At 49.4% G+C, this 26,698-nt stretch overlaps 1 protein-coding gene and 1 pseudogene across 1 annotated transcript in view; both read right to left on the reverse strand.

Moving 5' to 3' along the window:
- Positions 1-1,457: 1,457 nt before the first annotated feature.
- CFAP57 (cilia and flagella associated protein 57) overlaps positions 1,458-26,698 on the reverse strand; it is a 68,976-nt gene continuing 43,735 nt past the window's right edge. The window contains exons 17-23 of the mRNA XM_027537549.1: positions 26,415-26,573; positions 23,651-23,794; positions 15,265-15,381; positions 13,599-13,733; positions 13,373-13,516; positions 6,863-6,992; positions 1,458-1,817 (exon numbers count right to left, since the gene is read on the reverse strand). Coding sequence (XP_027393350.1) covers positions 1,609-1,817; positions 6,863-6,992; positions 13,373-13,516; positions 13,599-13,733; positions 15,265-15,381; positions 23,651-23,794; positions 26,415-26,573 — 1,038 coding nt within the window. The 3' untranslated portion in view covers positions 1,458-1,608. The remainder of the gene's footprint in view (positions 1,818-6,862; positions 6,993-13,372; positions 13,517-13,598; positions 13,734-15,264; positions 15,382-23,650; positions 23,795-26,414; positions 26,574-26,698) is intronic.
- Positions 17,669-18,553, reverse strand: LOC113890024 (annotated as a pseudogene).

Here is a 26,698-nt window from a genome sequence, read left to right on the forward strand (position 1 = left end):
TCACAAAGAGGGCACATTGGAAGAGGACACAACTGAGCAACTAACACTTTTCTCACTTTCACTAGGAGGGAAGACAATGGAGTGGGGGAGGAAGGGATCAGGGAAGGTCTTTCTCAGGTGGTGACATTTCAGCTATGACCTGATAGATGAGGAGAGGCTCACTGAGCGAGGGGTGGAGGTGGCAAGATATCAGGCAGAGCAAACAGTATGTGGAAAGACCCAGAGGCAAGAAAGAATTTGGCAGGGACTGAAAGGAGGCCTATTTGGCAAAGCTTGGGAAGCAGTGGGGAGTGACTCTCAGTGGCTCAGCGGTGGCCTCTGGATGGTCCCCGACCTGTAAGGTGCCTTCATGATCCCCACCATCTGGCCCTACTGACCTCCCCAACCTCATTCCGAGTCAGTTTCTTTGGAAGAGGGTAAAGCTAGTTTGGGATGGAGAAGTCTGAGTTCCCAGAAGAGCCCATCTACTCGGCATGATAATGTTCTGGGCCTGGTCTCCCTGTGGGCAGGGGACATTGCTGGGTGAACCCTGGTCTGGAGGGAATAAGCTGGCCCCTGCAAAACGGTGTGGGCTAGGGGTGGGGGTGGGGAGTCGCTCAGGAGAGAGAGAGATCCATGCAGACTTTGCTTTGGGGCCTCTGCTCTGCATCTCCTTTTGTTGTTCTCAACCTTCGGGAGAGCCTCGGCAAGCTTCACAGTCTGTCTCAGCTCTTACTTAGGAAACTAACTCAAGAGCAGTGCCCAGAGTTGGGGTAAAGCAGATTGGGAAAGATGGGAAGATGCCTTGGAGATGCCAGATTTAAGACAACCAGTGGGGCAGCAGAGACTGGGGGCTTAATATTTTTTATTTGGGTATTAGAAGGGTGTCTTCTCCAGGTGGGAGAAGACATATGGGTTCTTAGTGCACAAAAACCCACCTTTCCTGGTGCGTGCGGCTGGACCAGCCAGTGTAGGGTTGTGGGGAAAAGGCATCCCCCAGAAATGGAGGAGCGGGGCAGGGCCCTGCAGACTGAGGATGACAAGTGCAGAGAGGCATGGGGGGTAAGAGAAGGAAGGGCAGAGCTCTGCGTATGGTCCTACCACCGGGGTCTGCAGGTGATGGAAGACGTCGGGGAACGCTACCAACGGCGCCGTGCTCCTAATGCTACTCTTTCACACAGATGTGAAAATCCTCAGAAAACCTCGCTAAGTTTCATAAGTGAGAAGAAAACATAGGAAGGTTTGTCTGACCCTGATGCATCTGGCAGAGGAAAAAGCAGGTCAGAAGTAACAGATAGCCCTGCCCTTGAGGCGTGGTGCGGGGAGGGGCATGGGATCTCTGCAGGGGTGGGCAGCCAGGTGCCTGGACAGGGGTTGGCAGCGGCAGCTTTGGGTGAGCAGAAGCCCCCTGGGCCTCAGGGTCCCTCTTTCCCTTCCCCCCTCCCCGGCTCCGTGGCTAAGCGGAGAGTTGGACGTGCTTGTGGGCCAACACCTTTATTCTGCCTGTGTCCCAGATTCCCCAGGGCCTGGGGGAGAGGCTCGTGTGGTCTGGGTTGCAGCCCAGAGTCAGTCCAGGACAGGCACATGGAACACCTTCTGGAGAGGCTGGAGACGTCTCACCAGAGGGTGTCACTTGGTCTGGGCCTTTAAATCTTCTCCACTGAGGGACGGCAGCTGCATCCCGGCCAAGGGGTGGAAGCCGGGGACCTGCTCTTGCTCTTGGATCTGGTCTCTCAGGCGCTGGATCTCCAGGCGCTGCATCTCGATGATTCTCCCAGTTTCTTCCTGCACATTCAACCTCATGGTGGGAGGGACACTGGGCAAGTCCTCGCTGGACACTGCAGGGGACAGGGCAGGGTTAAGGTTGGGAGGTCTGTCCCCAGACTGCTGTAAAGGTTTTCAGACACAGCTTATCCTTCCTTCCCCCACCAGCCCCGACCCCCACCCCTGTACATGTTCATGGAGCACCTATTATGGGGTAGACACACCATCCCAGACACTAGGAATAAAGAGAGGAGCCATTTCACCCTCTAGCAGTGGAGAAGTGAAGAGACATGCTTTGGAGTGATACGGCAAATGCGGAGCCTGACCTCAGCCCGGCCCCTCTTCTGATCCCCCCAGTCTGCCTGCTCTGAGGTCCCTCCATGCGCGCTGCTCATCCCCCACACCCCCACAGAGAGAGGGTGCTGCTCTCCTTGTTGACGCAGCTTGGCCTCGAAGCTGCCCGTCCTCATGTAAACCTGCTCCTGGAGATGCCTCCTGCTGTGGTCACCCACGCATGTTCCCTGAGGACATCCCCGGAGACCCTCAGCCCTCCTCCTGCCTCTGTGCTGCCATCCTCCTGAGCAATGCCGGTGTCCATGGCTCATCCTACTGCCGGGCCTCACAAGGTCCAACTCTCACCATTAACGTGCTTGGCCTGCCCGCCAGCTCTGTGCCTTCCCTTCCCTCGCCACGTCCAGGGTGTTTCAGTCCAGTGCTCCATTCACCTCTTCTTTGGCTGAATTTAGAGCTCATCTTCTTGGACAGCTCCATGTTTTACCCACCAAATGGGATCCTCTTAGATTCACTCCCTTTTCTGTCCAGTTAGACCCACGGTGAGTTTCTTCTGTCATCATGACAGCAACTTTGGTATTCTAGATGCCTTGTTGCTCTGCTCCCAGGTACCCTGCCTAGCACAAACGCAAGATAACCCGACCATCCAGGGTCTCCACTTTCACATCTGGCCTGCTGCACACTACCAGTAAAAGTAACATGTGAGATTCGAATTCTTGGTTTCCAAAAGACGGACTTTATGTACATCAGCAAACTCTCATATCCTACAGTGGCACTCAGGAACTTCAATCCCTACTCCAACTCCTTTCTCCCACTTAGAAAGAAAATTGTGATAAAGTCTATATGACATCACATTTACTCTCTTAACCATTCCTAAATGTACTGTTTAGTAGTGTTAAGTACATCCACACTGTTGTGCAACAAGTCTCTAAAACTCTTCTCATCTTGAAAAACTCAAACCTCATACCCATTATATAGCTCCGCGACTTCCTTGCTTGCAGCCTCAGCAGCTACCATGCTGCTTCCTGTCTTTCTGAATCTGACGACCCTAGGTACCTCCGATCAGTGGAATCATGTGGTACTTGTTCTTTAGGGTCTGGCTTAGCATAATGTCCTCAGCTTCATCTATATTACATGTCAGAATTTCCTTCCTTCTTAAGGCTGAATAATATTTCATTGCATTCTATACCACATTTTGGGAGAAGGCAATGGCACCCCACTCCAGTACTCTTGCCTGGAAAATCCCATAGACGGAGGAGCCTCGTAGGCTGTAGTCCATGGGGTCACTAAGAGTTGGACACAACTGAGCGACTTCACTTTCACTTTTCACTTTCATGCATTGGAGAAGGAAATGGCAACCCACTCCAGTGTTCTTGCCTGGAGAATCCCAGGGACGGGGGAGCCTGGTGGGCTGCCGTCTATGGGGTCACACAGAGTCGGACACGACTGAAGCGACTTAGCAGCAGCAGCAGCAGCAGTATACCACATTTTAGGGCTTCCCCAATGGATTAGCAGTAAAGAATCTGCCTGCAGTGTAGGAGCCATAGGAGACTCGGGTTCGATTCCTGGGTTGGGAAGATCCCCTGGAGGAGGGCATGGCAACCCACTCCAGTATTCTTGCCTGGAGAATCCCATGGACAGAGGAGCCTGGTGGGCTACAGTCAAAAGGGTTGCACTGAGTCGGACACGACTGAAGCGACTTAGCATGCACGCACCATATTTATTTATCCATTCCATCTATGATGGAAATTTGGGCCGCTTCCACCTTTTGGCAGTGAATAACACCACTGTGAACTTGAGTTTACAAATATCTCTTTGAGACCCTGCTTTCACTTCTTTTGGGTATAAACCCAGAAGTGCAATTTCTGGTTCAGATGGTAGTTCTATTTTTAATTTTCTGAGGAAAACACCTTACTGTTTCCTATGGTGGCTGTACTACTTTACGTTCAGATCAACAGTACACCAGTGTTTCGGGTTCTCTAGACCCTTGTTAGCACTTAGTCTTTTCCAGATTTTTTTGTTTGTTTGTTTGGTTCTTTCTTTTTGGTTTGGTTTGGTTGACAGTAGCCATCCAAGTGAATGTGAGGCAGTATCTCACTGTGGCTTTGATTTCATTTCCCTGATTGTTAATGATACGGAGCATTTTTCATGTGCTTGTTGGCCATCTGTGTATCTTCTTTGGGGAAAAAAGTGTCTGTTTAAGTCCTTTGCCCATTTTTCAGTCAGGTGTTTTTTTTTTTTTTTGAGTTGTAGGAGTTCTTTATATATCCTGGACATTGACCCCTTATTAGACTTATGATTTGTAATGTTTTCTCTCATGCCATAGGTTGCCTATTCACTCTGTTGATTGTGTCCTTTGATGCCCAGAAGTTTTAAATTTTGACAGTCTCGTTTATTATATTTTTCTCTTTTGTTGCCTGTGCTTTTGGCATCATATCCAAGAAATTATTGTCAAATCCACCCTCTCCTCTGCCCTTAACGAATGGCTTTGCCACCTTCTTAACTGAGAAATGATGTCTCCAGCTCCCGTACCACAGTCAAGCTTCTCCCTCTCAGTGGGAGAGGGGTCTCCTTCCTATCCACTGCCGACCCCTTCCCTGGAGGAAAAACTAGAAATGAACAGATGATGATGGCCAAGGAAGACAGAGATTGCTAACCAAAGAGGAAGTGGTTGGCAATGGCCAGTGGGCAGCCTCGCCTTGGACCTCTAATTGGTCTGATGGGGCCAGCATTCGGCATTCATCCTTTCCAGGTGAAGTCTGGCTGCTTCTCTTTCTGCCTCTGCTCCTTCTGTCTTCTCTTTGCTGCAGTTCTTAGGTTCTTGATCTTTCTAGGCTCTCTATTTCTTCTAGAGTCTTGACCTTTTATCCTCCCTGTGTTACTCAGCGTTCCTGGTAACCATTTCCTCAGTCAAGCCCTGGAGCCCTGGGGAGAGTAGCAACCCTGCGAAGGTACCGCACACAAAGGCCTATCAGCCTATCCACCTTCTTGGGCCTGCACCGCTTGCCTTTGCCTAGTTTAAAACTATTAATAAATGAACTGGTTAATTTTAAACAACTTGGGAATGTGTATTTGGGGCTAACTTGTTTTGCTGGCCTCATGTTCAAAATCAGAAGCCAGCCTTCTTCATTTCAAGGCAGACAATTGGTAATACCTGTCTTCAACTAGGAGAGATGAAATCTCCCTTGAGTAAAGCTCTATGAAACAAGTGACATGATGTTTGATTTGCTCCAGAAAAACCTACTGTGGAAAAGGCAGGAAATAAGTGGGTTGGGGCTGGAGAGACCAAGGAAGCAAGAGTGACAGGAGCTGACCCTTGTTTGAGTTGGGGAATGGATTTGTGGAAATCCATTAGACTTTTCTCTCAATGTCTGTCTATGTCTGACAGTTTCTACTGTATTGGGTTCGCCAAAATTTTGTTAAGAGTTTTCTGAAGCGCTTATGGAAAAACCCCCAAAAAACTTTTTGGCCAACCCAGCAGCAATAAGAAGAACCTGGCTGTATCATACAGCATCCTGAGGAGGTCTCAAGTGGTTATTTGCTAGACTGCTCGGGCATATTTGAAATATTTTTTAAAAGAGAAGTTTTGCAATTATTAACAGACGCATCTATGCATCACTTCTAACTGAAGATGGGTTCACCTCCAAGAAGTCAGGTTCTCAGCCATGTTGACACATGTGGTACGCTCATGTCAGTTCTTTACAGTTGATACTGTTCTTCCGGTACTACTCACAGAGTTGACCCTCTCAACTTCTCTCCAACTCGAACAAAAATGGCATGTGAGACAAGTCTATATATATGATCATATATATGGGCTTCCCTGGTGGCTCAATGGTAGAGAATCTGCCTGCAATGCAGGAGCTGTGGGAGACGTAGGTTCGATCCCTGGGTAGGGAAGATTCCCCAGAGGAGGGCATGGCAATCCACTCCAGTATTTTTGCCTGGAGAATCCCATGGACAGAGGAGCCTGGCAGGCTATACAGTCCATAGGCTCACAAAGAGTCAGTCATGACTGAAGTGACTTAGCATGCACACACAATTTTATATCTATTATAAGGCTTATGTATTATATATAAGGCTTATGTATTATATAAAATACATAAGGCTCCATGTATTAAGTTTCTCATAGAATTTTGTACCAGAGAAAGGTTTGCTTCTCCAGAAAAAATGTCCTTTCTCCATACAAGAGGTATATAAACTATTATATTTTTCCCCTTTTTGTCTTGGCTATCAGAAATTCAGAGGAACTTTATAACTGCAATAACTAACTTGTTTAACATTTCTAGGGTCATTCTTCCTGCTCTACCTTTAAATAGTTTCTGGTCCTTCTTTTTGCCTTTATTTTCTTTGTACAGGTCCACAATCCCTTACCCACAATTGTAAAATGCTAAAAACTTTAAAAATGGAAAGCATTAAAGATTCATGAACTTGAATGTGAATATTCATATGTTTCTCTACAGAAAGACTAATATGTTTGATTTCAGGGCACTGCCCCAGACTCCTCTAGGGATGTTATATAATGTATAGTATACTCACGTATAGTATATATAGTACGTTCTTCCTAAGATCTCAAAGATCCTGAATTCTGAAACCTTATCTAACCCCAAGGATTTTGGGTTTGTGAGTGTTTGAATGCAGTAGGGTCCTCACAAAGCCTTTGGGGAGCAGGCACGTGGCAGAGGTGCCCAGAAGGCCGTGGGGTGGGTGTGGCCTGATGCAGGAGGAAGCTTGGGAGAGGCAGCTTTGGAAGCCAAGAGGAGACCTGTTTGTGGCTGCCTCTGTCCCCTGGATCCCAGTGCCTGTCTTTCTTGGCCACTGATGATATTACCTGTCTCTGAAACCTCTGGTCGAATTTTCTTGGTCAGTTTCAGAGCTGCTTCAAGGTCATAGACTTGGGAGCGGGTGAACTTCAGCTCTCTGCGGAGCTCATTAATCTCCTTGATCAGGGAGACATTTTCCTATTGAAAAGGAGGAGGAGAGAGTGAGTATAGATGGATAAGTGATCAGTGGGCACAGGAGCTCCCCTGGCCTGGGGCTGAGGGTGTAGGGGAAGGTCAGGGTTGGTCCTGGCTCTAGATTACATCTCTGGTTCCTCTGGTGGCATGAGTCTTTATTCTGGCTCGTGGATTGGTCTCTTGAGTTTATCAGTTGACTCACCTTCAGGTGGACTCTGGCAGTGTAAGATACAGACAGTATGCACCATTCCCATCCATCCAGGCTCTTCCCATCAGTAGAGACAACAATGCTTTTCATGGGTTCGATGCACTGAAGTTTCATAATAACCCAATGCGTAGATTCTGTTATGACCACAGAATGCCGAGAAAACCAAGGCACAGGGAGGTGCTATAATTTACCCAAACTATATAGATAATATGTGGCAGAGCCAGGATTCTGACCCAGTTTGGCCCCAGAGCTCAGAGCTCTTCAGTGCTGTACTACACTTTGCTTTTTTCCATTCATTACTTGAAGACCTTAGGGTCTGGTGAGGGGTCTGGGCACACTTTAGTGAGATGGCCACCTTACTGGGATGGAGGAGCGGGACGCAGCAAAGGCACTTAGCCCTGCCTGAGTGACCAGGATGGATTCCTAGGATCTGAACTGAACTGACGCAGCAAACACTGGCCAAATCTACCTAGGATGGACCAGTTCTGGAAATGCTCTGTGCTTCAGCTGGGGAGTCCATCTTCAGAGTGGCGAGTGGGGAGTCCGAGCCCAGAGGACAGGGTGATCCTGAGCCAGTGGGATAAGCCTTCTCTGTTAGGAGGATGTGAACGGCAGACACCCTGGCAGGCCCTCCCTCCAGCGCCTCTTCATCTAAGCAGGTCAGATCTGCCTTCAGAGTTATAGTATATCACTTAATTTCACTATTCCTCATTTAAAAAAAAAATGTTCTTTCTCTTGGATGAAATGCCCAATTATTGCCACTTCTTTGTTCTCTCAGGCTCAGCTTTGTGCCTATTTTTTGATAAAGTCAGCAGGTTTTCTCCTCATTTTTAACCCCTTTAAACAGCCCAAACCTTGGAGATGCACAGCCCACATTTTCTTTCAGATGCTCTGTTTCTTCCCTGCTGACTTTATATCATGACATAATGAATTAAATATGTATTCATTGGATTCTAAGACCTTGGACTCTGCCTGACCCATAAGGGGTTCTTAATAAATATTTGTGGAAGGGATAAGCAAATGAATAACTAATGCAAGATGCCAAGTTGAATAAGATGAATGTTCCTAATGAGGAAATTACAAATCAAGGGGTAAAGTCAGGGGAGACCAGGTAGAAAGGAGTCTTCAGAGAGCCCCAGGGAACCCCTGGGGACACCAGCCTGCTCAGGGGCTCTCTCCACACCTCCTCTTAGTTGAGGTCACTTAGTTTCACGTCCTCTGCCTCATTCAATAAAGTAATAGTTATCAGAATAAAGATCAGAGACTAAAAGTGCCATTTCCACAGTTCTCTTCAGAAACATTTTAAGGTACTTCTTCCCAGGCAATCTCTATTCATTATGTCACTCAATCCTGATGACTTTGTGTTTGAACTGAATTTCGTGTTCATTCATCACCAGCTCTCAGCATGTCTCCTCTGCCACTGTGGTGGCCCCACATGGAGCCCCTGCCAATTCCTCCACCCCGACAACCTTGTGGCCATGACTGGGACCTCTGGCTGCAACCTTTTGATATACGCATTTCTGACCCCACTGCCATCCCTGGACAGCTCTATGGCCTCCTAGACGGGTCTCCAGAACATGGCTCAGTCCTCACTAGAGCATCACTGAGGCCCAGGACTCAGCGCAACCTGATTCCTCTGCTCTGTTCATCCATTCACAAAAATGGGAAGCCTATTAGGTGCTTATTATGCCAGACGCGGGGGTCCAGTGTGGACCAATGTAGAGAAGTGAGGGGGGGGGTCACCAGTGTAAGGAAGCCTCCTTGTGGAGGCAGGGGATAGGGAAGAGTATTTCAGGCCCAGAGCTAAGAGGGAGCAAGCACTGAGCCACCCAATTCTTTACCAGCTGAGCCACGAGGGAAGCCCAAGAATACTGGAGTGGGTAGCACATGCCTTCTCCAGCAGATCCTCCCGACCCAGGAATTGAACTTGGGTCTCCTGCATTGAAGGTGGATTCTTTGCCAACTGAGTTATCAGAGAAGCCCTTGATGATGATAACAACAAGATAATAACTTCAGGGCTGACTAGATTCCTGCACCATATCAGATACTTTGCATACATGACATCATTTGATCTATCTAACCACCTTAAGAGAAAGTTGTAATGAGATTCAGTTTCAGAAGAGGAATCCAAGGCTGTGCATGGAGGGCAGAGCTGGGATTCAGATTTGGTTGTGTCTGCCCACAGGCGCCTCCCAGGCTCTGCTGCTCTCACCACTGATGTACATCACCTCCAGCCACACCTCACACAGGATGATGGCCAAGGAAGCTCACAAAAGTACAAGTGGGGCTGTCTTAGTATAAAAGTACCAGAGGGCTTTCTGGTGTGGCCCATGTTCTGAGGAGTCCAGAGGTCACACTGAGGTCAACTGTATATACCTTGAGTAGTTTTGTGAAATTACAATGTGAATGCAACAGATTTCCTGAGCCTTCTGTTCCAGATCCCTCCTTGGTCAGGATGGTCTATAAAAACTCCTATAATCCTTCAGAGCTTCCACCCTCCCCCACCTCCCACAGCTCCTCTGGCAGGGAAAATCTAACCCTGATCCCCTGAGCACCAGGATTTGGGCTATGTGAAAGAGACACACTCAGGGATGCCAAGGTCTGTTTAGATAGAAAGCCTTCTGAATGAAGAAGCTATGCCAAGCTGTCCAGGACTGCCTTTGGTTGAGGACAACGCCAGAAAGCTCCAGATGGGAATGACATTGAACTCCAGACTCCCAGGAAGAAGGGCATGGAGAGGAAATACCTAGAGCACCCCCTACTGGCCTACCTTGGGTTGACATCTTTAAGAATACAGCAGCGTCTGGTTAGCGTGCAAAAAGTAGGCAACAGATTTATTCCAGAAACTTGGGAGCCCCGCATCCAGTGGTGTCCTTCCTGAGCCCACAAACTGGTGGGGTCACCACTTGCCTAAATGCACAAGTGAACCATTTCTTTGTTTCTCTTTCAGCCTTCCTCTCACATCCAACCTGACATTTCTACGCATCATCTCTACTCTGAAATGTCTTCTGACATCACAACCTTCCCTCCCAAGGCCTGGCATCTCTCTTTAACATGAGAGTCATCTTCTTAAGGGTTTTCCTGCCACCTGCCTTTCCCTACCGGTATTTCCCTTCTGCCCATAGAGGTAACATTTCCAGAACAGATAACACCCCTACCTACTTAATAAAACTTGGGTGGCACCAGCTTATAAGATAAACTGCGTGCTTCTTGGTGTGACACAAAAAGCCCCTTCAACGCGACCCTAAGCTACCTACCATTCCAGCAGGCCCCCATGCTCTAGTATAAAGTTAGGTCAGAGGATTCCAGGGTCCCCAAACACCCCAAAGGTCTCACTCTTCTCTGACTGTTCTCAGGTTGTATCCTTGGCCTGCAAGGTTCTTCCTCCATTGCTCCCTGACTTCCTCTACTCACCATTCAAGGCCTAGCTCAAATGCCACACCCCCTAGCTGAAGCCCGCTTCTCCAGTGCGCTGGCCAGACTACATGCCTGGTGTGGAGCAGTGATTGCTTGTGTCGGGCTCCACTCCCCTAGGTGAGCCCCATGAGAGTAGGCAAGTCTTCACATTCATCTGGGAATCCTCCATGGTCAGCTTGTAGCTTGGCATGTGAGAAGCTCGCAAAACATGTGCCCTGAATGAATAAAGTATGTTTCCTAGATATTTGTTTTCTATTGCAAATCCTATTTTCATATCTGCAAGCATGCATGAGAATAAGTGACAAGTGCTCCTGTCTGAACATACAGATGAAACAGCGACTTCATTCTCCGTGTCTTCTAACAAGTTTCTCTCAGATGCCATATCTGCCCCAGCCTTCCTCGGCCCTTTGAGACTTCAGTGTCAGGGCCTTGGTTCCTGTAGATGCAGTTCCTTACAAACATGTATCAAGGCAGCGGGTGCCCCAGGCCACCAGCTGGGAGATCTGGAATTGGCTGCACCATCCTATCTCCATGCCCCCAGCTCACGGGTACCCCCAGTCCATGCTGTGATGGACTCCTAGGCTCTCCTACTGGATTTTGCCTTGGTTTTTGAGTAAGTCTTTTGCTCAGGAGAAGGGAAGGAAAACTGCCTTTTTAGAACCCCTGTTCTGTACAGGGCCAGTGCCTGATGCTTTACGTTAGTTAGCTCATTCAATCCTCGCAGTCACTGGCTGAGGTTGGCATCTTCTCCTCTTTGTACAGATAGAAAGGTGGTTCCTGGAGAATTTGAAGTCATCTCCCCTCCCCCGAACCTGCCAGCAAGAGTGGCTAGCAGGAGGATAAACGGGCTCTGAACTCAGGCAAGGCTATGCTTCGCCGCCCCAACACCTTGCCTGGCCCTTAAGATCAAAGAAGGAAACAATTTTTATCATCTAGAATAGAGGTTTTCAAAGTTTCTTTTATGTCCTCCAAACAAAATCCTACACAGAGCCCACTGAAATAAGCAAGGCGTCTTCCTGGTTGAGGGGATGGTGGGGCCCCAGAGCCTTGTATCCTGACCCCTCTCTTGCCCCCTGTGGTTGTCTGCAGCACTTCTATGCATCTGCAGGGCTCTGCAGCACACAGGTTTACGATGCCGCTGCAGCAAACACTCTCCAAGGAGCTCCTTGTTGACGGCTTCTTCTGCCTGCTGTCAGAGTCCCCTGCTTGGGTCAACTCTGCTTCTGCTCCCCTGACTCTCACCCTGGCTCAGCAGGAGTGGGCAGGCAGTCCCTGGGGGATGGGGGAGCCAAAGGGGGACCTTCTGCCAGCCCTGAGCAGCCTCCTGCTGATACTCTTACTCTTATCTATCCTGTAGTCTCCGCCCTCTTTCCTTTTCCTTCTTCTCCTGGGATTGATACTTGCTTTGGGGGCCTGGTTGGCACAGAGAGAGGAACACAGCCCCTGGAGGACCCCTTAGGCCTGTGCTCTGGTGGTAAATCACAGATGAGAGTTCAGCAGTGTCTCTAGCTGACAACCTCTCCTGTAGTCACCTGGTCCCCCTGCCCTGCATGCTGCATTGCAGCATCCACGGGGCCTCTCCACGCTAGGGAATACTCAAGACCCCTAGCAATGGCTCCTACCCCTGGCAATGGCTCAATACCCCTAGTGTATCAGCTGCTGTGAAGAGTCCCAGCTGTTGGATCCGCTTCCATCTCTGGGCCTCTGGCTGCTTTCAGGACTCAGGAGCTGGGCCATGAGCAGGGGCATGGTGGCATGAGGCCCACCATGCCTGGGTCTGGCCTAGATGGCACCGTGCTCTTCCCAGCTGTGTTCGGAACTGATTTGTTATAGTCCAACTGCAGTTCATTTCCATTCTGGTATTTAAATTATAGCATTAAGGAAATACAAATGTTAAAAGATATGTGCCTTATAAATGTAATTCTGATGTTTTCTCTTACTATTAATTCACATTAACTGCCTCAGATGATACTGATACCCAGATAGAAATTGGCAGCAGAATCCTGCCTGGCAGTCCTGATAGTGTACTTGAGTGGAAGCGGTAGTAATGGGGTTAGGCTCTCTGAATAGCCAGAGGAAGGGTCCTGGGAGGCCTCATTAAATCAGGGGGAGGACAACCCTTAGGGTTGGTGTAGTTGGCTCCGGACCCAAGAGAAGAGTTGGGACCTGAGGCATCAGAAAAGCCAGAGGAGATGGGAGGCGACAGGCATGCTCCCGGGAGAGGACAAAAGACTTGGCCATGCTCCCGGGAGAGGACTTGGCCAGCAGGGATCATATGATACAGGTAGCAGACTAAAAACAGCAAGGCAAAGTAAGGTGAAACAAGAGTTGGAAACAGAAAAGAGGAGATGGAAGGGAGTGACTTGGAGAGCTAAAGTCATGTGGATGCAGGTCCAGAGGAAACGGGGTCAAGGAGAGGCCTGAGGCAGGGTGCAGGAGTGCTCTGCATGAAGATGAGGGGGTTGAAAAAGGAAACAGGTGCCTGGTGAAGAGAGATGGGGCAGAAACGAATGGGCCTTGGAAGTGCAGGAGTAGGCATGAAAATGCTGAGAAAACCTCCTTGGGCGGGGTTCTGGGCCATGGTCACCGCCAGGATGAGCTCCGGGAGGTTCGAGGAGATGAGTCAAAAAAGGAACTTTGGAGAAAGCTAGTGGCTCCCTCGGATGCTGGGGGAGCCCTGAGGACAGTGGTCTCGGAGGGGCCCTTGGCAGACTTTCTCATCTCTGATGGCTTGGTCTCCAAGGGCGCGTGTGGGTACCTGCATGATGCGGACATAATCTGTGCGGTGCAGCTCACTCTCCTTGACCACCTTCTTCTTGAGAGTGGCCAGGTTCCTCTCCAGGTGTTCCCGCTGACGGGCGTACTCCTGCTGCAGGTCTGAGTTCAGCCCTGCGATCTCCACCTGACAGGGCAGAAGGGGTTAGCCACGAGGGAGGGGAGAGCCCAGAGGACAGGGGAGGGCAGGGGTGGGAGGCAGAGCTCACCATATCTGCCCGCTGCACGTACTTCTCAAAGAGAGCGCGGACCTTCTCCTTCAGCTGCCGCGGTTCCTGGATGTAGGCCACGCAGTTGTGGAGGTCCGTCTTGAACCGTTTGACCAGCGCCTCCAAGTCCCACTCCTGCGAGCAGAGGCATTTACTTCTGGCCCTGCAGGGACTCTCCAGGGACAGGGGCTGCAGCCTCGTGGCTGCTTAAAGGGACAAGAAACAGCTCATCTGGGACTCATCACTGACTGCCAGGGGCCACATGGGGCCCAGAGATCAGGAGGGGCACACGAGCCCGCGGGGAGGCACTGAACTCCCATGCCCCTGGCCTGAATAGTTTCGCATCTTTAAGAGGCTGCACACATGGATTTCTTTATTGGCTCTGGATTTCTTCCAGGACCACAGGCCTTAAAAGACTAAAGGAGGTACCACTGGTCACCTACTCCTTTCAGAGCCAGGATGGCGAGCACTGATTCCCTCATGCGGATCCCAGGCCAGGGCTTCCCTGCCCCCTAGTTAGCTCATCCAGTGCTTCTCCTTCCTAAGGGTTGCTATGAATGAGTGGGTAGGGAAGAGAATGACAAAATTGGGCAGAATGGTTCATCTGTAAATTTGGGCTCTTCCACCATACTGTCTCAGGTACCCATCTTCCCCTACCCATGACCTAGAGAGCCTCTTTTCTCTCTTTGCTCCTACAGCCCATTTAATCATGCTCCATAATTTTCTACCTTGCACAGTTAATTATTATGCACACATCATAAATCACCTGTTAACCTCTTCAGTTTGGAAAGGGCAGGATCTGTGTCAGTTCACGGTGATAGCTCTGCAGCTTCTAGTATTATCAAGTCCAGAGTCAAGGCTTGATGTGGGAGATGGAAAAGTTCCATCTGATTCTACCAACACTATGAGGTGCTCTATGCCGGGGGTGAAAGTGAAGTGAAAGTGAAGTCGCTCAGTTAGGTCCGACTCTTTGCGACCCTATGGACTGTAGCCTACCAGGTTCCACCGTCCATGGGATTTTCCAGGCAAGAATACTGGAGTGGGTTGCCATTTCCTTCTCCAGGAGATCTTCCCAACCCAGGGATTGAACCCAGGTCTCCCTCATTGTAAGCAGACGCTTTACCGTCTGAACCACCAGGGGGTAGGGGTGCAGCCAAGTCCTGGCCTAGGACCAGAAGACTGGGTTTCCAGCACTGGCCTCTATGTGCTAAATAGCTATGAGTTCTGGGTGAAGTTTCTAATCTCATAATCTCTCTGACCTTGCTTTCCTTGTTTATTACAGAGAGACCAGAATAGGTGATCTCTGAGGTCCCTTGAACTCACACTGTTTTGGTAGTCAAGCCTTTAAAAACCTACTACAGAGGACCTCTCTGAGCATGCTCCTTCCCAGGATGCACAAGCCAGTGTTGTAAGCATCCTTATAACCCTGCCTTCCACCTCCTTGATTGCTCTACCCAAAGCTATTTTATAGTCTCAGATGGATTCAGTCACGTAAATTTACATGAGCCTCAAATAGGCCAGGGTTGTGAGCAAGCAAAGAATGCAAGTTAAAATGGGAATGTATCTTAGCGATGGGCTGGCTCTGTCTCTTGGAAGCCAGCTGCCCATTGCAGACAGGTGCCAGCTCTTGCATCCAAGAGCTGCCAGACTCTGAAAATCCTCATACCTTCTGTCTCTCTCTGCGCATCTCCTGATCAGTGGCTCTTAATTTCTGCCACAGTTCTGTGATGTTCAGCTCTAGTTGTGTGTTCTGTTTATGGAAACGCTCCAGTTCAGCTTCCATCTATAGAAAGCAGTGGGGAAAGAGTCAAGAATAAGAAAGTAAGCCACAGAAGACATACAGATGGCCAATGAGCATGGTAAAAGATGTTCAACACCACTAATTGTTCAGTTCAATTCAGTTCAGTTCAGTCGCTCAGTCGTGTCCAACTCTTTGCGACCCCATGAATTGCAGCACGCCAGGCCTCCCTGTCCACCACCAACTCCCGGAGTTCACCCAAACTCTTGTCCATCGAGTCAGTGATGCCATCCAGCCATCTCATCCTCTGTCGTCCCCTTCTCCTCCTGCCCCCAATCCCTCCCAGCATCAGAGTCTTTTCCAATGAGCCAACTCTTCGCATGAAGTGGCCAAAGTATTGGAGTTTCAGCTTTAGCATCATTCCTTCCAAAGAACACCCAGGACTGATCACTAATTGTTAGGGAAATGCAAATCAAAACCACAATGAGATATCACCTCATGCCTGTTAGAATGCTTATTATCAAAAAGGCAAGAAACTATAAGGATTAACAAAGATGTGGAGAAAAGGAACTTCTTGCGCAGTATTCATTGGAATGTAAATTGGTACAGCCGCTATGCAACACGGTATGGAGATCCCTCAAAAAATTAAGAATAGAAGTATTAAAAGAGGGCCCAGCTATCCTACTTCTGGGTACTCATCCAAAAAATACCAAAACAGTAATTAGAAAAGATATGCATCCCTATGTTTACTGTAGCATTATTTATAATAGCCAAGATATGGAAGCAATCTAAGTGTTCATCAACAGATGAATGGATAAAGAAGATATATATATTATATATATATATATATACACACATATACACACACACACACACACATATATACACAGACACACACACAATGGAATACTATTCAGCCATAAAAAGAATGAAAATTTGCCATTTGCAATAACATGGATTGACCTTTAGGGTATTATGCTAAGTGAAACAAGTCTGACAGAGGAAGACAAATACTGTATGATTTCACTCGTCTTTGGAATATAAAAGACATGGACGCAACTTAAATGTCTATTGACAGATGAATGGATAAGGAAGATGTGGTGCATATGTAAAATGGAATATTAGCCATAAAAAAGAATGAAGTAATGTCATTTGTAGCAACATGGATGGACACAGAGATTATCATGTTACGTGAAGCAAGTCAAACACAAATACCGTATGATATTGCTTATATGTGGGATCTAAAAAGAATGATACAAATGAACTTACTTATAAAACAGAAATAGACTCACAGACATAAAAAACTTACGGTTACCAGAGGGGATATTAAGGGTTGGGGGGGGGGATAAATTAGGAGTTTGGGCTTAACACATAAACACCACTATGTATAAAATAGGTAAACAAGTATGTATTGTGTAGCACGAGCAATTATACTCAGTATCTTATACTGTGCTGTGCTCAGTCGTGTCCAATTCTTTATGATGCTATGGACTGTAGCCCACCAGGCTTCACTGTCCATGGGATTTTCCAGGCAAGAATACTGGAGTGGGTAGCCTATCCCTTCTCCAGAGGATCTTCCCAACCCAGGGACTGAACCCAGGTCTTCCACATGGCAGGCAGATTCTTTACCATCTGAGCCACCAGGGAAGCCCAAGAATACTGGAGTGGGTAGCCTATCCCTTCTCCAGAGGATTTTCCTGACCCAGGAATTGAACCAGGGTTTCCTGCATTGCAGGTAGATTCTTTACCAGCTGAGCTACCAGGGAAACCCATGCATGTGTGTGTGTGTACACACACACACACACACACACAATCACAATCACTGAATGACTTAAAGTATACACTTGAAACTAATAGAACATTGTAAATGAACTATTCTTCAACTGAAAAAAAGCAAAAAACAAAGTAAATGGACAAACCAAGCACAGGATACAGAAAGCAGAGGAGTGGTTACCAGAGGGGGAAGGACAGGGGAGGGCAACATGAATAAAGGGGAGCAGCTGTGTGCTGATGGGTGGAAACCAAGTCTACATGCTGTAGTGCACGCAGAGGTAGAGATACAGTGTGGTAACATGAAACTTACATGACGTTACAAACCAACGGTGCCTCCACGAAGAAAGTAAGGGAATGAAAACTATATTTGAGAACTGAAGTCTTTCAGTGGGAGTACTTCCCCCACTACCAGGGCACCTCCCTTCTAGGTCCCTCTTTGGAACGAACCTTTCCTTTTATTCCTGGCCATCCTCGAAGCCCCCGACCCCCTTGGCTGATACGGTAGCCCAGATCATGTGTTTCTATAGCCAGGCTATGAATTTTTTTTTTTTTTTTTTTTAGATTCGAGTTTTATTTACAAGTAAATGAAGACTGTCCCCTGTAGCCGCTCATTTGGGGTGAAAAGAGCAATGTAAAGAAGTAGCTGTTGGCTCCACAGTGATGAGTGAGAAGAGTCCATGCCACTATTTCTTTAAATGATGATTTTGTAATTAAAATGAAAAAAAAACAAAAACAAAAACAGAACACATGATTTCTTCATGTTGCATCTGTGAAAGAATTAAAAATAAAAATGACTTTTCAAAACTCTATAGAGTTTCTCATCACATGTGTGAGGTGACCAGGCTGTCACTTCGTTTAGTGACAGCCCTGCTCCCCAAGAGCGACAGTCTCTGCGCAGAAGACTTAATACTCCTCGAGAGTTTCTGCCCGAGGGATGGACAGGCCTCGATCCTTCAGGGCCTGGACTTTCAGCTTCTCGGCTTCCAGCTTGGTCTGCTGTTCCACCCTCTGTTCTTCTAAGATTTCTTCAATAGACACTTGCTGGAGAGGTGTGTCACTCTCCTTTTCTAAGTCTATTTCTCCTAGCAGGACCACATTTTCTCCTCTGACCACAAAAATCCCTCGAGGAATATCACCGTATTTTTTGCCCACATGAATACGCTCCACAGTCTGATGTAGCACTAAGTGAGCAAATTGATCAATGCTTCTCAAAAAGCCTGTAAGTGTCCTTCCATCTCGAAGCAGGACCAAGTGCTTTTTCACTGTCGATGTCCTCGATGAGGCTGGCAGTGCCAGGCATATAGTTCATTTTGAGTCGAGATGGAGCTGCAGTGTATAGCGGCGGTGGGCCAGCGCGTCCCACACCTCCTTCCTCCCACCGCGGTCGCCGCCTCTGCGGGACCGGGACAGGAACCCGGACCCGGACCAACGCCGCCCCCTCGGCTTTCAGCAGCCGGGGCCTCTGGGCTATGAATTTTTTTCCCCTTAGTTTCTCTGTTCCTTCAACCTTCTTTTCTTGAGTTCCTTATAAATTGATGACTCCTGACTACTGGAACCTGGAGCCTGAGGCAAGGTTCTGCAGACAAGCCCCTTCCTTGTCTACTCTGTGAAGTCGCGTGAGTGAATCTTGACTCTTTGCGGCCACAAGTCAGCAGGGCCGACTGTAAGGCAGAAAGTTTTGACGGGACCAGCAGGCAGGCATCCCCAGTCTAAAGCATCAAACAGGAAAGAGGAGGCTGAGAAGGCACCTTTCCCTCATCCTTCTGTTGAAAAGTTCTTGAAAAGTACAACTCAAGAGTGTCTTATTTTCAAAAGAAAAAGAAGCTATCCGCATGCTTCTGAAAGACTATTCACTGTTGCGTTGCTATTAACCAAAGACCTGTGAGTGACGATCAGACCTTCTAATTAGGAGGAGACCAGCTGTAGGTGAGTGCTTCACGGATTTAATTCCTGCCAAAAGCAATGGAGTGCAGTCTGATTGACAGGCCAAATCTGATGGACACCAGCATTCCTGTCAGAGAAGGAAATGGCAACCCACTCCAGTATTCTTGCCTGGAGAATCCTGTGGACAGAGGAGCCTGGAGGGCTGCTGTCCATAGCGTCGCAGAGAGTCGGACACGACTGAAGCTACTTAGCAGCAGCAGCAGCATTCCTGTTATTAGAGAGGTTTGCTGACTATTACTTTTGGAGGGGGGAGGTTGGGGGAGTTTACAGGGTTTTTTCATGACTGAATGGAGTAGCCCCTTTCCTCTAACCCAGGCCCTTTGGTCAGATTTCAAGGCTCCCCAGTCATGTTCTAGAGTACCAGCAAGCCCTAAGGAACCACATCCTGGACAGGGAGGGGCAACGTTTAGAAGAATGTCAGCCTAATTACTGGAAGCATTTTGTATGGACAGAGGAGCCCTTTGACCCAATGCCTGGCATAAAGGTGGTACTAGGTAAATATTCATGTGAATGAATGAATGCATCGCAGATGTAGAAGGGCAAAGGGGAGCAAAAGAGGGGGAAGGGAGGGGGGCCTGAAACAACCTGCCTCTGGAAGAAGAATGATAAGATAAACATTCAATGTTTGCAGAGCTCTGTGGAGCTGCCTCATGGAGGACACAGAGCAAGTGTGGTTATTTGCACAGCTAACCAAAGAATGTATCTGTTAGAAAAGACTGGCCGGCTGTCAAGGGCATAGGGGATACGGGCCTGATTGAGAGGCAGTTTCTGTCTTCAAGAAGCCCTGGGTCTAGGGGGATTAGTGGGAAGTCAATGAGAAGTTCAGGTGGAGCAGGATAAACATCGTCTGCAGTCAGGATAGAAAGAGCCCTGTGTGTGCACAGTGGAGAGTGGGGGTGGCCCCCAGGGAAGGGATGCTCAGTCGGGCTTTGTAGGAGGAATAGGGTTTAGAGGGCAAGTTGGGAAGGAGAATGTCAGGCAGGGAGAACAGCCGTGCACAGAAAGGACCTAAAGCATGGGAGTCTGGCCCATCTCTGCAGGCTGCGAGTGGTTCAGACACCCTTGGACCTTGGAGGGGTGCATGTGAGGAAGGGGGAGAGGGGGCTGGACAGGTCAGCTGAGCTGGGTCATCCAGGGCTCTAGGGCTCAGGCTCGAATGGCGAGAAGCTCAGACTCTATCCTGGCCGGAAGTTTAAACTGGTCAGAAGCATGGCCTCTATCCTGAGAGTTCAGGGAGCTGCTGACAGGTCTCACCCAAGGTGTGGCATGGCCTGATGTGTACCTTAGAAGGTTTGATGGCGAGAGCTAGACTGGAACCAGGCAGCCAGTCAGGAGGCCGCCACTGTGGCCCAGGTGGGAGGCTGCTGCCCCAGACCAAGGAGATGGCTGCTGCGGGAGTGAAAGGGGACGCTTCCCTGGTGGGCCAGTGGTTAAGAGTCTGCCCTGCCATGCAAGGGACACGAGTTCAATCCCTAGTCAAGGAACTAAGATCCCACATGCCTCAGGGCAACTAAGCCCATATGTCCCGACTACTGAGCCTACACCCTGCACCTGAGACCCGACATAGCTAAATAAATACTTTTTAAAAAGAGAGAGAGAAAGGGGCTTCTCCAAGGTCTATCTGAGTGCCTGTAGCTGGCTGTGCCTCTTTCTCTACAATCTTAAAGTCAGCAATGGCAGATTAGGTTAGAAAGGAAGTGATATGAGCAAAGCCTCAAACCACGCTGAGAAAAAAAATATAGCGCACGGAAAAATTGTGAAATATGTTAAATTTGAGTCACTGGCTGGACAGCCAGGAGACTAGCTGGTATAGCGGAGCAAGCATCCTGTTCCTGGTGGGGAAATTCCATCTCCTTGTCATGTGTTACTCATCCAGTTCAGAGATTCTCAATGGGGTGGGGCGCTGGGGAGAGGCAGCTTGCCTCCTCAGGGGACATGTGGCAAAACATCTAGAGACATTTTTGGTGTCACATCTTGGGGGGGGTGGCGTGCGGGCTGCTACTGGTATCTAGCTGCTAAATATCCTACAAGGCACAGGATAGCCCCCTTCCCCCCCAACAAAGACTTATCCACCCCAGAGTGTAATTAGTGCCGAGGAGAAAAAACCCTGCACTAGATGAAGAAACAAATATATGAAGGAAAATAAGGTTCTGGAAACTCCTGCCCTAGGAAGGAGATAGTCATGACTCATCAAAGAGAAGCTGGAAAAGCATTTGGGGTGGAGGAGGGGTAGTATTCTCCTTCCACACACAGGTCTCAGCTCTACAAAGGCACCAAGGACTTGCAGCTTCCTTCTTGCAGGGAAAGGAACTTCCAGGCAGGGCTGCAGCAGGTGGGCCAGAGGTATCTGACCCCCGGATGGAAGCCCCTGGGTCATGGGGCCCTGGGGAAGGAACTCGGCCCAGATATCAGCCGTGGCAGAGACTGGCACCTGTGGTGGGGCTGAAGGGGTCCTGTTTGACTCATTCCCAAAGTAAGGGGGGCATATTCCCTGCTGAGGATCAAAGTCACGGTTGGTCCAGGTACTGAAGGGAAAGTGAATAATCTTTCAGGTGTGTGGCAGTGCAAGACAACTGACCCAACCTGAAATGCACTTAACAAATGTCAGATGAAGTGGGGGGAGAAGGGAGGCAGTGATGGTCTGGGGCCTGCGGCACATCGACCTTCCAGGCAGGTGGGGCCCCTGCTCTGTCTTATCTGCTCAGGCTGCCATTCTTGGGGCCTGAGGTCATTCAAGAATGGCAGGAGGGCACTAGGAAGCCGCTCTGTGGCCAGCTGGGAACACTCTTCCTTATCCCGGAGGCCAGGGAGAAAGTCACCGTCACAAGGACAAGTCCTCTCTGGATGCACCAGCCCTGGACCTGTCACACCATCTGGCCTCTTTTCTGGGCCTCCTGGAGAAGAGGCTTTGCTTTGCTCCACCACAGCTATTGTGGAGCCAGTCCTAATGGGGCTGTCGGTACATCCTATACCTTTTACGTTTAGCTTTGCTCAGCACAGTTAGAGAAGACGGAGGGGGAGCAGGAGGCTGTTTTGGATAGGATGGTCAGGGAAGGCCTCCTTGAGGAGGTGACACAGGAGCCGAGATGTGAACAACTCAAAGCGGCCAGTTAGGTGATGGTCATCCTGAGAGCCTTCCGGGCAGGGGGAACAGATCTGCAAAGGTTCTGGATGGGGAAAGCGTGGCTCGTCCATGGAACCGCCAGAAAGCCTGCAGGCTGGAGCTGGAGAAGGAGCCTGGAGATACAGCTGGAGGGGCAGGTAGAGAGGGGATCACGTGGGGCCTCAGGGGCCTCGGCAGAGTCTGAATTTTATTCTAGGTGGGATGGGATACCACTGGGAGTTTGCTGTGGTGTCGTTGCAGGGACCAGACTGGAGGCTGGGGTCAAGTCCGGAAGAGAGGAGGGAGGTGTGGACTGGAGTGGTGGGTGGCAGCAGAGGGCAAGGAGGGTTGGATCTGAAATATCATTTGGAGATCAATCAGACAGGCATCAGTGATTTGGATATGGGGGTTAACAAGGGAAGACCTTAGAAAGTGCCCAGAGTTCTACCTTAAGCACCTTGGTGTGGGTCTTGGTGCCACTGACTGAGAAATGGGGGAACTGGACTAGGGGGATGTTGCTGCTGCTGCTGCTGCTGCTGCTAAGTCGCTTCAGTCGTGTCCGACTCTGTGCGACCCCATAGACGGCAGCCCACCAGGCTCCCCCGCCCCTGGGATTCTCCAGGCAAGAACACTGGAGTGGGTTGCCATTTCCTTCTCCAGTGCATGAAAGTGGGAAATCAAAGTGAAGTCGTTCATTTGTGTCCGACTCTTCGCGACCCCATGGACTGCAGCCCACCAGGCTCCTCCATCCATGGGATTTTCCAGGCAAAAGTACTGGAGTGGGGTGCCATCACCTTCTCCTAGGGGGATGTTAGGAGTTCAGTTTCAGATCAGCCATGGACCCCAGGCAGCTGTTCTCTGCCCAGCATGGGCAGGCTTCCGGGTAAACACTGCCATAAGGAAAGGCAGAGGGGCTGAAGGGGAACACTTGTACCGCACTGGACTCTCAGAAGCCCTCTCTTTTCTCTGCCTTCATCCTGTTTGTTTCCCAGAACACACACTTCATTTTGCCATTCTCTTGCTCAAGAGCCTCTGAGGATTTCCTGCTCCTTATCAGATGAAGTCCAAACACCGCCGCCTCCCGTAGGGCCCCCACCAACATGTTTAGTCCAAGAAAAAAATGTTGAATCCAGAGGGATGTACTTTCTGGTGGACAAGCTGGTTGCTGAGTTGACATCGCCCCCTGGTGGCTGAAGCCTAAAAGGCTGCGGTTTCCCTTTGAGGGCTCAGAACATGGGCACAGAAGGGAGTCGGGGGAGGAGCAGGGTTAAATCCCACCCAAGGGCCCAGGGAAGCCAAATCTCAAAGCATTTTGCTTCTGCACCACTGGACCCCTCCTCAGGCCTTCCCTTTGACTTCCTGTGCGGAGTGGAGGCTGGTGTGGACCTTGGGAGCAGAGAGAGGCTGTGAGGAGAGCTTGCTTTCACCTTCGCAACACCAACCCCAGCCAGGAATGGTCGGGACAAAGGCCAGGGTGTCCAGATGGCCTCTCACCTCTTGAATCTGTTCCTTCATCACCTTGATCTCATTCTCTCGAGGTTCTATTTGCTTCTTCAGCTCCTTTATCTTGTAGTCGAGCACAAACTTGAATTTCTCTAGTTCCTGATTTTTCTTTTTCAGATCATAGATTCGCTTCTCCTGTGGGTGAGAGCAGGGAAGCGTGAAACAGCTATCCGGAGGCCCTGGTATGGAATCCCTTTAGGCACAGAACACAAATCCTGTGACCTCCTGAGGGGACACAAACAGGGGCTCCCCCACCAGGGGCACCACTGACTCCCCAGCTTCTGTGCCAGACTTCAGTCATTTACTCACTCATCCGGACAGGTTGTGGTCGATTGCGTGGAAGAAAGCTCACCTGGACAGCACCTCTCATCCTAAGCGTTCTTTTACAATATGACCTTATGCTTCTCCATCAGGAGGCAGGGTCTAATCCCTTCCCTTTGCATCTGGCTGGATTTATGGTCTCCTTGTAACCCAAAGAACGCAGCTCAAGTGATGCCGAGTGGCTTCCCAGGCTATCTCGGAAAAGACCGAGCGGCTTCCACCTGGTTCTCTTGGAACACGTGCTCTGGGGGAGGACACCTGTTATGTCAAAAGTCCCACCACTCTGAGACCTGTAGGCTGGACAGCTGCTCTGTCAACAGTCCCAGCTAAGCCCAGCATTCCAGTCATGCTGGCCAAGGGGCTGGATAGGGGGCTAAAGAAGCCACACTGGCTGTTGGTCTTCAAGCCCACCGCTGCTGGAGTCACCCAACTGAGGGCCCACTAGGACCCAGACATCAAGGACAAGGACAAGCCATCCCATTGTACCCTGTGCGGATTCTAGACCTACACAACCTGCAAGCATAATAAAACGGTTGTTTTTCACCACTAAGTCTTGGGGCGATGTGTTGCAAGGCAATGACAACTGGAGTGTAGATCTATCTGTTATTGCTAAACAGAGATCTTTTGCCAAGGTTACAAATTCCAAATAGAAATATGCACAGTCCCTACCCTTAAGAGAAAACATACTAGCTGGGAGAGCAGATGTGCCAACAAGTGTAAAGCTACACTGTGACAGGTGTCATAGAAGAGGTTGGCACACAGAAGGCATGGTGTGTACTGAGGGTGCTGGGAAGAACTCACATGAGTTAGGGTGGTGGTAGATGGAGGCAGTGAGAAATAGGGCTGGAGGGGAAGCGGGGAGGAAGGCAAGGGTCTAAATAGTTGAGAATTTATCCAGGAGGCCAGGAGCTGGTTAGCTATAGCCCTCAGGTCAAATCTGACCTTCTGCCTATTTTCATAAAGTTTTATTGGAACATAGCCAAGCCCATTCATTGATGTCTTGTCTATGACTGATTTTATGCTACTGGAGCGGAACTGAGCAACTGTGGCAGAGAGACCACACTGCCAGCAAAGACAAAAATACTTACTACCTTGCCCTTCACAGAAAAAAAGGTTGCTGACCCTTGCCACATGCAGTTGAGAGTTGTGAAAGAATTTAAAGTGGGAGACTGAAATGATTACAGAGTGTGGAGGCAGGGAGCCTGGATGGGAAGTGGGATGGAAGGCTGTTAGACCCGTTAGGCTGGTGCAATTTTCTAGAGGTCTTAACCTCTTTCTTGTCAAACCCCCCTTTAAGTAGTGGGGGGGGGGGGACAAAAAATCAGTAGATTGGGGTTAATATATATACACCACTCTATGTAAAAATAGCTAACTAGTAAGGACCTACTTATGGCACAGGGAATTTTACTCAATACTCTGTAATGACCTATATGTGAAAAGGATCTAAAAAAGAGTGGATACATGCATATGGATAACTGATTCACTTTGCTGCACACATGAAACTAACACAACATTGTAAATCAACTATACACCAATAAAAATTAATTAAAAAAACACTTTAAGAATCTGCAGAGAGCTTTGGCTCCTACCTAAAAAAATGCCCAGATATAAATGCAAATGCTCACCTGCAGAAATGACATGCAGGCACGGTCTCATTTTGTCTTTGTCAGACCTCCTGAGCGCCCCATTCACAGGTGAGAAAACAAGGCTTGGATCAGTTGCCGGAGGCTGCCATGTGGCCAGCGGAAGAGGCTGCCCGGGAACCTAGCTCACTAGGCGGAAACCCAGGTCCTCAACCACCCGGGAGTTGCATCCAGCTAAGGCAACAAGGGCAGAGGGGACGAGAGGAGGGCGAGGAGCCTGGATTTGCTCAGGAGGAGGACATGCGATGTCGGATACGGAGGTGGTGTACCTCACAACAGGTGATGTGTCTCTTACTGTTGTGTGAGAAAGCTATCCAGAAAAGTGATTTCACTTTCTGCGGTCCCCAGTGGTTACAGGGCTCACCGCAGGGGAGTTCCTCTCTGATCGGGGGACCACACGGGCGATGCGCTGGGCGAGCTGCCCCCAGTCCATGAGATGGTCACCCTGGGATGCCTGGCACAGAGGCGAGCTGGGGCCTGGCAGTCAGCACTCAGGTTCTTACCACAAGTCTGTCACCTATAAACTGTTACGACCCTGGGTGAGACACTTCACCCTGGGAACCAGCTTCCTGAGCTATATAACTGGGTTGCTCACGGTCCCTGGCGTTTTGAGGGGAATTGAATGGGATGAATTGACAGCACTTAGCCCCGTGCCACCCACACAGTAGGCACTTCACTGACAGCTCATCCCCCATTGAGGTCAAAAGGCAGGGAGTCTGCCTAGAGCTTTGTCCTCATGGCCTGTGTCCAGCTGGGCTGGAGTTGAGGAGGGACAGAGGATGTGCCTTTACCTTATCTTGAATCGTCTCGTCTCTCTCCTGGATCTCCCGCTTGAGGCCCATGATGTCCTTCTCCAGGGACTTGATGACCCCTTGCAGCTTCACCTGCTCCCCCTTCAGGAGCTCAATGTCATTGGTTCGCTCTTCAATCTCCTTCTGCAGGCTGCTGAACTAGGGGAACAAACAGCAACAGCAGAGAACCCCAGAGCCTGTGAACGCACCTCCATTCCTCCCCACTGCCTGAGGATTTTAGGAGCACCTCATCGGAATTTGGGACTATCAGGAATTTCCCAGGC

Source organism: Bos indicus x Bos taurus, chromosome 3, assembly GCF_003369695.1.
Source record: "Bos indicus x Bos taurus breed Angus x Brahman F1 hybrid chromosome 3, Bos_hybrid_MaternalHap_v2.0, whole genome shotgun sequence".
Lineage (NCBI taxonomy): Eukaryota > Metazoa > Chordata > Mammalia > Artiodactyla > Bovidae > Bos > Bos indicus x Bos taurus.